The 12,752-nt window shown below is 41.4% G+C and overlaps 1 protein-coding gene across 2 annotated transcripts in view; it reads right to left on the bottom strand.

The window, feature by feature from the left end:
• LOC146780369 (hydroperoxide isomerase ALOXE3-like) overlaps positions 1-12,752 on the bottom strand; it is a 554,429-nt gene that overhangs the window by 47,070 nt on the left and 494,607 nt on the right. For both annotated transcript variants that reach the window (XM_085638540.1, XM_085638541.1), the window contains one exon: positions 10,978-11,147. In XM_085638540.1, coding sequence (XP_085494666.1) covers positions 10,978-11,147 — 170 coding nt within the window. The remainder of the gene's footprint in view (positions 1-10,977; positions 11,148-12,752) is intronic.

The raw sequence follows: 12,752 nt of genomic DNA, 5'->3' as shown, positions 1-12,752 counted from the left end.
AGAACACCTAAGCCTTCAAGCACTAAACAGAAGATTCCCAGATGACTCTCCTCCAGTCGATTTATTTTATTCTGTAACAACAAGCACCATACTGGATTACACCTTTGCAATACTCTCTCTGTTCCCATATATTCTTGGGTTCAGAATGGGGGACAAGGGCGATAGTGACCATCACACTCAGAAATTTCAACTAACAGCCACTGCACCTAGATCAATTAGGTCAGACTCAACCTTGGGGCCTATTTTCACCTCCAACTTAAGAAGGATCAAATGTACAACAAATAACACAAATTCTCAGGCTGAAGCTGCAATCCAAATTTTTAACTCTCAAGCATCCAGTCTAGAAGATCAAATTGCCCACTGGGGACAGTTTACCGCCACACTACTAGAACAACATGCAGTTACTTTCTCTATAAAAGACAACTTCCAGAGAACATGTGGAAAACACAAAATTCTGAAAGACCAAAGAGTACAGCTTAAGTCCCTCAAAAAATCTAAAAATTCAACTCGGCGTAGGCTGAGAAGACTCCCAGGGAACGCCAGTGCACGATTATCCTTGAAGGATCAAAGGGCAGCACTAAAAAGACTGAAATGGAACATCAACAGAGATCATGAGAATGCAATCTGGGCAAAACCCCTACACGACACAAATTGTAACAACAGTGCCCGCTTCTGGAAAACCGTGAACCAGATTATCCGGCCACATCATCAGGGCATTGTGTCACACATTTCGGAAATTGGGTAAAATGTCTTACTACTCACTTCAACAACCAAACAGAAAGCGCCGGAGCACAAACTGTTAACAGCTGGACATCAGACGAACAAGCTGGAGCATGTACAACTGAGACGAGGGAGCAGGAGCTTCCAGCCACAGAAAATATACCATCAGGCATAGCCAGTTGCCCCCTGTCACTCCTAATCAAAAAGCATATTGCCAAAGGGAGGGAAGAAGGGGCTCGGGGACTGAACGGCATTCCACCTGCCCTGTTCAAAACAACAATGGAGGACTGGGCGGACATCCTGCAACCCCTCTTTCTGGAAGTCAGGCTGCTAAACAGAATACCAGAATCTTGGAATAGTGCCAATATATAAAAAAGGAGCAAAGGCCAAGCCCAACAACTACCGCCTAGTAGCTCTAATATATAATGAAGCGAAATACTTGCGGGCATCATACTAGAGGAGCTCACATCCTGGGCCGAGGCGAATCAGATAATACCACTGAACCGGATCGGTTTTCGCAAAATGGCCAGCACAAATATCCACTAATTGATGCAGCAATAGCCTCTAAATTACCCTTACACCTATGTTACATTGACTTTAGTGCTACCTTTGACAATGTAGAGAGGGGTAGAACGTGGGGGAAACTGGCACGATGGGGCATACCACATCCTATCTTAAACATGCTGTCCCTTCTACACACAGATACCTGGGTGCAGGAGAAACTAGGCTGCAGCACCCACCTCTCCTCGAAAGTTCCCACAATAATAGGACTGAAACAGGGTTGTGTGCTTGCACCAATCCTGTTCAATCTATTCATGGCGTTTGATGCCTGCAATGCCCATTCACCCAAGATAGGAGGAAAAACATTGACCAATCTTATGTACCCAGACGACATAGTTCTGCTTAGTCACACTTATGTTGGCCTTCAACATTTACTGACGGAAATGCAGAATTACGCTACAGAAAACAACTTAAAAATAAATCAGAGGACAATTTCAATAAACAACAAAAAGAAGCTCCAGAGGAATTGGTTCCTGGGTGGCACTAAACTCGACCCAGCAGTACCTAGGAGTTGCAATCGATAAGGAAGGGTCATTTAGGCGCCATTAAGAGGAAATAAGAAGGAAACGATTGTTGGTAGCTCTAGTGATGAAAAACCTTGCAAATAAATTGATGGGGTTGACTTTGACCCTGCTCCTGAAGGTAATCCAGGCTAAACTACTCCCCTCGATTGCCTATGGCAGTGAGGCAATGCGGGGAAGAGACGCTAAGGATCTGGAAAACATACAGGTCAAAGCTTATAGAACTATGTTCTGCCTTCCACGCTACACATCACCTGATCAAATAAGGTTGGAGTTTGGTCTTCTACAACAAGTCTTAGCCAGGTATGGCGCTTATATCATCTGCTGGCATAAGATCAGAAGTGCCACTACAAACACGCTAAATCATTTGCTGTGGCACGACATACAGCATAGGGAGCTCTCCCAAGCTAGAAGCTACCTTCAGTTAGCCCTGGAATCTCCCAAACTCATGGGACTCGGGTGCACAACTCGGCTACTTTAACTTTAAAAAACTAGCCTGGAAGACCATAAAACAAATTTCCTTGGTGGTGGACAAGGCAAGCTTCTCAAACAGATCTCATGCCTGGATGTCCCTTAACTCCTACAAATCACTTGACCCACAAACATTCTTCAATCAGGGATATCCTTAGGCCATAAAAATGAACTTTTTAAGGCATAGATTTGGGATTTTCTGTGTGCCCAGCATCTTCCACCATGGCTGAGGATAACAGCACAAGACACGTGCAGGCTGTGTAACACCAAGCAAGGCTACGTTTTACATCTAATCTGCTTATGCAAGGAATTGCATCAAATGCAGCAACAGCTCCTAAAAGAACCTCTTAAACAGAAAGGTATCCGTACCAGGAGGCAAGCAGTGCTGGCCTGCTTAAACCCGGAAAATATACAACTGAACATCAGATTGGTAAAATTCCTTATGCTGGCTGAACAAAAAATGCCCAAAATACGAAAAGGTTTTATACAAAGCTCTGACGCCGCAGGTTGTCTTGTAGATGGGAAGAGGCCTCTGCCTGACCACACTAAGGACAGACCACCAGTAGTACAGGGATAATCCTTGCAATAAGTCGAGACAATTTGAACAATATACTCAATACGATTTTGATAAATGAGCAAGCATGGATGGAGCAAAACATTTTAGACTGTACCCTATAGTATCCAGCGAGCTAATGACATTCATTAATGATTATACTATTAATTCTGATTTTAAATTGTAAAGAATTTTTCTACCTTTGGGTTTTAACTGGTTTTACCTGAAGCTTTTTTTCTTTTATAATGACAACAATCAAAAAGGCAGCAATGGTGGATGAAATCATACTGAATGTATTCTTTTAAGTGTTAATATTGCAATGGTTTTAGTTAACTATGCAAAAATAAAGAAACTTGAAAAATTGAAGCTTCAAACCCTACATTGGGGTACGCAGCCCTTAGTGTGGGCACAGGACACAGCCTATTCAGGTGTAAGTGTGGGGCTGTGCCCAGCTCTTCCCTCCCATCTCCCAGGATGGCCCATGAAGACAAACCTAAAGCTACCTTTGTGCGTGGCAGTCAAGATAGAATATACAAAGCACAGCTGTCACCAAACCCAGACTGAACAGAGACCAACAGCGGGCACCAAATGGCTAAAGTAAGTAAATGACAACTTTCTAAAAGTAGCATTTGACAAACTGTAATTTAAAATCCAACTTTACCACAAACTGTGATTTTAAATTGTGCGTCCAGTGACCCCAAACGTTAGACTCTATCTCTTCACAATTGGAAGTTACATTCAAAAGATGTAATAAGGTAATCTCAATGTTATTTTATTAGAGGGATAGGCCTTGCAGTAGTAAAAAACGAAATTGGGAGTTTTTGACTACCAAGACGTACATTACTTAAAAAGACATGTCCTGCCTTTCAAATGCATTACACCGTGCCCTGTGAGTCATACAGGGGTTAAGCTAGGGGTGACTTATATTTATAACAAGGGAAGGTTTGGGTCTAGCAAGATGTTTATCTTTTTCTCGCAAGAGAGAGAGAGAGGGAAACAGATCAGTTGGAATCTCCCAAGTACAGTCTTCTCACATATAAACAACTGCTGCCATATGAATTCATGTTGGGAATTTAGGCCTTTTATTAAAAAAAGAGAAGAAATAGGGTTCTAACAGGATGTGATGGTCTCCCTCTGCTTTATCTTTGGTCGATGGGATATCCAAAGATATTGGAGTAGACGCCTCACTCACTTATCGTGACATGCTTCATCATAGGCGTCCATTAACACCCGGGTAAATTGGTAATACCTGGGCGGACTCGACCATAGATGTAATGGGAGTTCTTATATAAAGCAAGTACTGGTCATGCAGGGAACCAGATGAGTGATAATAAAAATACCTTCAGGTATTCCCAAACAATGTGTTTTATTCGGAAGGTACGTTGGGCATGAATAAAAACGTGAAAGATTTGGGGTTTTCTGAATATAATTGTTCAGTTGTACCCCTTCTAAAGTGCCAACATGTTTCGGCTCTCGCTAGGAGCCCACATGGGTCTGGGGCCTTCGTCAGGGCTATCTACTACTTAGTGTCTGTGCTCCTATAGGGTGCACTGACGTGAGGCCTAACGCGCTCACCTGTCTTCACTGTGTCCTCAGTAGATTTTCTAGATGGGGAGAAAAAAATGGAGGAAGTCAAAATCTTTCTTGAATTAAGGCAGACTGGTTCCATCGTGCTTCATTCATCCCAATACACTGGACCGTGTTGTCCTAGTCTTAACAAATATTTTGTGTTGCTTTGTTTTGGTGGGCGAGTTCCCTAAAAACTCTGTATTTAAAATAGTGATCCCGTGAAACTTTAAAACTTCCTGTGAGGGGTAATCAGTCAGGGTATTGTTTTTGTTCATTTCTATTTTTTTATGTTTTAACCTCCACATCCGCGCAGATTGTGCAGACTACACTAGGTCCAGATGTCAAACCTAGGTTTAGTGACTTAAAATTCTTAACCCAACTTGACATGCATCAGTTTAGAACATCTCATGCTTACCTACTGCTTGTTTTTATTAAGCAACATGCGGCTCAGGCAGCTGGTGCTGCCTTATAGTCACACTGCGGGGGGAAGGGAGTTTCGTGATATACGGCGATACCGTTTCTAAACTGTTACAGCTTAGTGCTCACTGCCCCTTGGAGTACAATACCCCATCATGCTCATAATGTATTAAGCATATTGGCAATTACTGTATTTTGCTAGTGATTAGTTAACTGGTTACCGCGTAAAATTGCAAAACGGCGCCGCACTCAGTCTCCGTGGTGTAATCATGTCCCCCTCAATCTGGGTTGGAGGTGTCCATGTTGACCGCCGTCATGATTGTTGCCACACACATTCATCCAACTTACTTTGTCAAAGTGCTCGCACCGACAGAATACCTCTACTGCCCGCTCTGTCCGCCGCTGTGTGCCGAGGCTGGCCTGCTTGTACCCGTGATTCTACTCACGTGCCATGCGTCATCACACGGCACGGACACCTGTGAACGCATGCATGCTGGGAACATTAGTTCATTGTGTGCCCGTGTGCAGTTTTGTACGTGCATCGGTTTACTTGGTTAGATTTTGCATTATTATTAGCCCATAGATAATTGTTTAGACATTTGTTTGTTATTTTGAATACTGCTGTCCAGAGTGATATCCTACCTAAAAATTACGAATTATAACTCTGTCATCAGTGGTTATTGTCCGCTTGTCAATAAAGATGTGTGTTTTTTTTCAATGCAGAAAAAACAGGAAAAAGAGTGGGCATGGAATCTATCCATGTATCTGTTGTAATTGGATTTTAGGCATTTTTTAAGGAGTTGGGAAAATGGTGTCATGCAATCTTGATGTGTGTGTCATGTTAGCACTGGTTGTGTATGAAATTGTGATAGTGTATATATAGGCTGTTTTTGCAATGTATGGCAAGATGTGGTATCTCATTCCACCGTCAAATGGTCTACTGTTGAATTGGGTGCCTTTCTTGTGCATTTATTTACCCATACAGTAAAACAAATTACAAAATACTGATGGTTAGCCGAGGCTTCCTCACTTTGGTCTGTCATACTCATATACTTGGGTTCACTATTAAGCTTCCACTTCCACCTGCTATTTTGAGTTTCATCATCCTAGGAGTCCTAATAGCCCATACTTTATTACCTTACCCACTGTTTCACTTCCCCATATTTAACTTGCTTTGATCTTTCCCTCATTTGAGTTTCTGCTTCACCTTTACATGGCACCCATAATTCTACATTTTCTTTCAGTCCCTTACCCAGACCCAATTTATCTAAGACAGCAAAACAGTTCAATCAAAAGGATTAGACATTCTAATATAAACAAATTAAATATTTGCTAAACGGGCGTATGAACAGTTTACACATTACAGAACATACTAAGAATGACAATCTATAAAAGATCCCATGTCAGAGAACTGACCATGTAGTAAAACAAATTACACAATACTGATGGTTAGCTGAGTATTTCTCACTTTGGTCTGTCATATTCAGATACTTGGGTTCACTTTTAAGCTCACCCTTCCACCTGCTATTTTGAGTTTCATCATCCTAGGAGTCCTAATAGCCCATATGTTGTAATGGCTTTCCTCTTCTCACTCTGAGATGCTTGTGTTCTGGAATGTCAGGGCCAAGCTGGATCTAGAATGTTGTAAGAGGTAGGGAGCATTAACCTGGTGGCAGTTGGGTGGATGAGCTGATATAACCTACAACTGAGAATAAACCAATAACCTCCCTCATCAAGCTTCAATCTCATTCTTCTCATCAAGGGACTATCTTCTAATATTGGCGACGAGGATGGGATCAGCATCAGCTCAACTCCAACATCATGGCTTGCTCCGGTGGTGGCCGCAAGGAAACCGGATAATTCCTTGAGGCTCTGTGTTGATCTTAGACAACTCAATTAATGTGTTCAGGTGGATAAGTATCCTCTCCCTAACATTTCTGAACTGCTAAGTATGGTAGGGGGGGCAAAAATATTCAGTACGATTGATTTAACATCAGCGTACCATCAAATCTTGCTTGATGAGTCCTCAAGGGATCTGACTGCCTTTATCACTCCGTTTGGAACTTTTAGGTTCATTAGACTCCCATTTGGGTTAGTATCAGCTGCCTCGGTTTTTCAACGAGTCATGGATAAAGTTTTAGTTAATATCCCTGGAGTCTGTGTGTATCAAGACGACATCTTGGTACATGGGTCTACTGATGCAGAGCATGAAAGAAGGGTTAGGCAAGTGCTGGACAGGCTTACTTCTCACAACCTAACTATAAAAAAGGAAAAGTGTAAATTTGGTCTCAATAAAATTGACTATCTGGGCCATACTATAAGTGCGGAAGGTGTAGTTCCTAAAGCGGATCTGGTAAACACCATTAAAGACCTTGTCGTTCCTTCTTCCAAGGAGGAGTTAATGAGATTTTTTAGGAATGGCTGAATACTATAATAAGTTCATAAAGAACTTTGCGGAGGTCACGTTCAACATGAGAAATTTGTTAAAGAAAGGGGAAACATTTAGTTGGAATAGTTTGTGTGACAGAGAATTTAATGATATAAAATTGAAATTGCAGAATGCTCCGAATCTTAAGAATTTTGACCCGAGCAAGAGCTCTATCATTTCTACGGATGCAAGCCTGAAAGGGATAGGTGCAGTCCTGTATCAAGGGGGTGTCCTGCCTGAGAATACTATCATGTTTATATCTAGGTGTTTAAAAGGGGCTGAATGTCGTTATTCAGTAATTGAACGTGAAGCCCTTGCGGTACATTGGGCGATTAAGAAGTGGAAAAAGTTTTTGTGGGGCACTTCATTTGTCATAAGAACTGACCACAAGCCTCTTTGTGAGGTGCTAACTAAAAAAGGGATTGACTCTACATCTCCTAGAATCTCGAAATGGGTGGTTGGCTTGCAAGGGTTTAATTTTATTGTTAAACATGTTCCTGGGTCAGATAATGTTGTTGCAGATACTCTTTCGAGGTTGGTTCCTGATGAACAACAAGACATAGAAGACAATAATTCAGATCCGTCTTTTAGTCTTCCACAAGACTTTGTCTGTGGAGTGGATTGTAAAGTGATTTCTCGTGAGAGGTGGTTAGATGCTTGCAAGGGTGATACAACCATTCAAGAGGTCTCAAAATTGATTTGTGATGGATGGCCCCATAAAGGTCAAGGTGGTGACTCGGTGAGAGATTTCTGGTTGGTCAAGGATCAACTTTCAAGTTGTGAGGGGTTGTTGTTGAGAGGTCACAAGCTAGTACCTCCGGTTTCTTTAAGGAAGGAGATCTTGGATTTGGCACATGAGGCACACTTAGGTATTTTTAAAACTAAAGAGAGAGTGCACTCTTGCTATTGGTGGCCAGGTCTGGACACACAGATTGAACATTTGGTCAGGGAATGTGTTCAATGTACTCTCAGCGAGAAGGTTTTAAAAACTAGAACACAGCCCATGGAGAAAAGAGTTCGACCGTGTGGCCCCTGGAAGGATACGGCTCTTGATATTTTAGGGCCTATTCATGGAGAGGGTTCAGACACGTTTGTTATAGTGGTCATGGATTTGTTTTCAAGGTGGCCAGAAGTGTTTTTTGTGAAGAATGTAAATTCAAATACAGTTATTAAATGTTTAAAAGACATTATTGCCAGGGAGGGAATTCCTGAGACCTTACTAACAGACAATGGTGTACAACTTGTTTCGAGAGAAATGGAGACTTTTCTTGGTGATTGTGGCATTATTCATACAAAATGCTCGTTGTATCACCCAGTATCCAATGGGACAGTAGAAAGATTCAACAGGGTCTTGAAGGAAACGGTGTATTTAGCAAAATCTAATGGTCTTAATTGGCAGGATGAAGTTTTGAAAAGGGTGTGTGTGTACCGTTTTACCCCGCATACCACTACGGGGAAGTCTCCTTTTCTTTTGTTTTGTTGAAGAGAACCTGATACTTTTTTAGATCCACCATGGGTAAATAAGTTTCTTTCTAACAGGTCTCAAGAAGTTGATCCTATATCATGGCAAGAGAAGGAAGATATGAAATGTTCTAAGAGCAAAGAAAACTATGATGTTCGTCATGCTGTTAAGTCCACAAAGGTTAAGGTGGGTGATTGGGTTCGGATTAAAAGACCAGGTTTTGCTGTTTCTGGATCTAAGTTCACTGAACCGTTAAAAGTTATTAAAGTTTTCAACAATGCTATAAGAACAAGTGATCACAGGGTATGGAATCTGGGTCGTGTTGCTGTTTGCAATACTGTTGTGAGACCTAGTTTTCCTCATACTGTTACGGAGGGAGAAGGAACTCCGGAGGTCATTATGAGGCCCAGGAGAAACTCCTGCTTTCCCTCTCATTTGAAGGATTATGTCACTTAAGTAATGTCATATGATGTTAGTTGTGTATATAGTATATGTGTAAGGTGGTTTTGCTGTAAAAATGTAAAGGAGGGAGATATGTTGTAATGGCTTTCTTCTTCTCACTCTGAGATGCTTGTGTTCTGGAATGTCAGGGCCAAGCTGGATCTAGAATGTTGTAAGAGGTAGGGAGCATTAACCTGGTGGCAGTTGGGTGGATGAGCTGATATAACCTACAACTGAGAATAAACCAATAACCTCCCTCATCAAGCTTCAATCTCATTCTTCTCATCAAGGGACTATCTTTTAACACCATACTTTATTAACTTACCCACTTTTTCACTGCCCCATATTTAACTTGCTTTGATCTGTCCCTAGTTTACTTCACCTTTAAATGGCACTCATAATTCTACATTTCCTTTCAGTCCCTTACCCAGCCCCAATGTATCTGCTTTTCTGTCTAAAGACTTTTGGATGACATGTTGATTCCTCTGCGGTCATCCCTTTTGCGTCTGTGGCTCACAACCTTGTTTGCAATTGAATCAGAATAAACATTTCGTAAGCCTATTACTCAAACTTGATTCTCTTTGACTCTCAATTTCAGGCATTGGTATTCCACACCTCAGATATTTATGATCTTTATGTAGGATGCCAAGCTATTATCTTTCCTCTTTTTGTCTCTCATTCTCAGCTGACCACATTCTATGTAAGGACTTTTCTCTTCACGTTTTTTCCTCTTCAGCCATTCTTACAATCACTTCTTACCTCTTGTGAGCTTCAATTTCATTGCTTATTAAATCCTTAGCCCATCACTAAGAGATCCAAGATCGCCAAACCCATATTCAGCATGCTTACCAAATTCCAACTGGAATACAGGTCGGGCGGTCCTGCAGTGAAGGTCCCACAGCGGTGCCTTTCTAAAGCTCATTAGAGAACCTTGGAAAGGCACTGTTGTGGAAGCGCCACAGACTGTTACTGCACAGACCGAAATGCACAATGATGTGCATTTTGTTCTGTGCAGGATCAGGGGGTGCATAAAGACAGGGACACACACCATGTGACGCCCTGCATACACCCCAGGCCTTGAGTCGCCAGGAGTCCTTGTATGGCCACCTTGGTTTCCTAACCACCATGAAAACTGTAGCGGTGGAGGAAACTTGTAATACGCTTGGTGGTGCCGCAAGGGACTGCCTGCATATTGCGACCTCAGACCACTGCAAGACTGTTGAGGGATCAGGGATCTTCGGGGGTAGCAGCTGTTTCATAGTGGTTCTACCTCCAAAGTTGTAATACGGTGATCAGACTGCCAGTGAGGCTCATAAGTAATCTTTTATTAACAACCATTAACCCCTTTTTGATCTGCACCTTACCTGTATTTAGGCAGGTTTGCAAGCCTAATGTATTCTGGAAGTAGTATATGTAATTCACTGTCAACTGGACAAGCACAGCTAATGTCAATGATCTGTAAAATAAAATCTGAGGAGCAGGCTTCCAGTGCCTTCTCTAGATCTTGGCTGTCTTAAGCATCATCCAAAGCAGTAGGTGGTGTTATCAATGTTTCTTCTAGTTTCTCCCATGCTTGCACACGTCGCATATTTTAAAAAGTAATTATACATGACTTTTTCCTCTTTTTAGCTATTTGGTTGCTGTGTCTCATCTGAATTTTGGTATCAATCTGTCAATCACAAATATTCTTTTTAATTTGTAAATGGACTTTGAGCTATTTACATTTTATTTCCAATGCTATGGATCAAAGCATTCTGTAAACTAAAAACACGATATATAACCCATCACTGGAAGTAACAAGAAAACTATATGGAACAAATAAATCATGTCTCACCTCTCAATGGCTGACCAGATCTTCAACCCATCATCTCTGTAGTAAAAGTTAGGCAAGGACTCAACCTCACGCGATTTGAGATTGTCCGCGATGCAAAGGGAAGTGTAGGTTACAGATTGCATGTCTCTTGATATAAGCTCTATAAGCCCTGCTACTCCAATCGCCATGCACTGTGGGTGAAAATTGCAGTTTCTGGTTAGGTCTCTTTTCGTTTCCTGACTGTTTCACTCCTAGACCAAAGTCATCAGTTTATACATTTTGGATAGATTCTCCTGGCCTATATCTATGGTGTCTGCCAATGTTTTACTCTTGTAGTTTTCGGTGTATAATAATATGCCACACAGGGGGGCATGGCTTGGACACCAAACAAGATGGCAGCGTAACTGCAGAGCTCCATGCTGACGGTCCTCAGGTAGTACTGTTTCAAGTGGGGAGCACCTCTCTTCTTGTCTAAGGATGTAGGATTTCAACTTTATTTTATTGCGGGAAGCATTTGGACCCTTCATTTACGGACTACCTCTTGTCTTTCAACATTTTTGGCAGTGCAAAGCTTTTCTTCACACAGCAGCCACCATTTTGGATCCTCTACATTGCGCTGTGTGCTATCTTCAAAATGCTCAACTCCTATACTCAGGAAACGCCTGGTAATTGTTTTCTCGTATTGGGCAAGTGAAATTCCCTATTTATTAAAAACCTTAATGCTTTTTTGACACTTCAAGAGATATGGTGTGACTTATCTGCTAATGGCTGCCATTTTGTACCTCCCTCGTCATACCCCATGATTTCTGAACATTAATTGACTTTTACTTCGCAATTTAACCTGAATCTTGATCATTGGGTGTCTACCATACTGTTATTCTGTTAGCACTAGAAAAGACTTAGGTTATTTTCGATTTTCATTGAATACATAAAATTGAAGCACCCTTACTCAAAATGTTTTTTAGCTTTTTTCCCGTGATTTAGCTTTCTCTTTGCATGTGCAAAGTTGGCATATCTATTTCAGAAAGAACAAAGATGTTTTTGTGCCCTTACTCTACAGATTTTCCCGTTCTAATGGAATGATTTTCTTCATTATAAATTGAAGAGCTTAGGTACCCTCACTATGTAACCTTTATCACTATTCCTCACTTTCATAGTGATTTTGTTGGCTAAGAGGGTGAACCCTGTGATTTCAATTTAGAACTGAAACTTCCTTTTCCTCATAATGCACCTGACTTTGCCTAACTGATTTTGAAAGTTCAAAATTAAGCATTGTTTACTATTTCTTTTTTATGGGGAGACGAAGGAACCTTAAGCTTACTACTTCCTCTAAACTTACTGCTCACTCGGATTCTGACTGTACTCTCAAAGAAAGGGAGGACATTTCTCCTCAGAAACCTGATCACACGACAGGCACCATTCAAGAAACACAACTTTCAAGCAAACTACCTGCGATTTCCACTAAACGACTGAAAAAGGACCCTCCTTCTCCAGTGAACTCATGTTCAGCCTCCATGGATATAATCCTTGAAGAAATTTGTGCTTTGAAGCCCTCTATGGAGGACACTCATAAAACTCTGCAGCATTTAGATGATAAGTGGTCTTCATTAGAATCGCATATGCTTGTTGTGGAACAAAAAACAGATTCTCTTCAAGTCTCATGTTCTTGCATTTCAATTCTGGACTCTGAACTATCTCTACTTAAGAAGCAATTTGAAGATTTAGAAAATTGAAATCGCAGCAAGAACCTTCGAATTTAGGGTCTACCCGAAAATATTGAGTGTTCCAATCCAACT

Source organism: Triturus cristatus, chromosome 12 (assembly GCF_964204655.1).
Source record: "Triturus cristatus chromosome 12, aTriCri1.1, whole genome shotgun sequence".
In the NCBI taxonomy this organism is placed as follows: domain Eukaryota; kingdom Metazoa; phylum Chordata; class Amphibia; order Caudata; family Salamandridae; genus Triturus; species Triturus cristatus.
The sequence above is the reverse complement of the archived record's forward strand: the minus strand, read 5'-3'. Positions and strand labels throughout refer to the sequence as shown.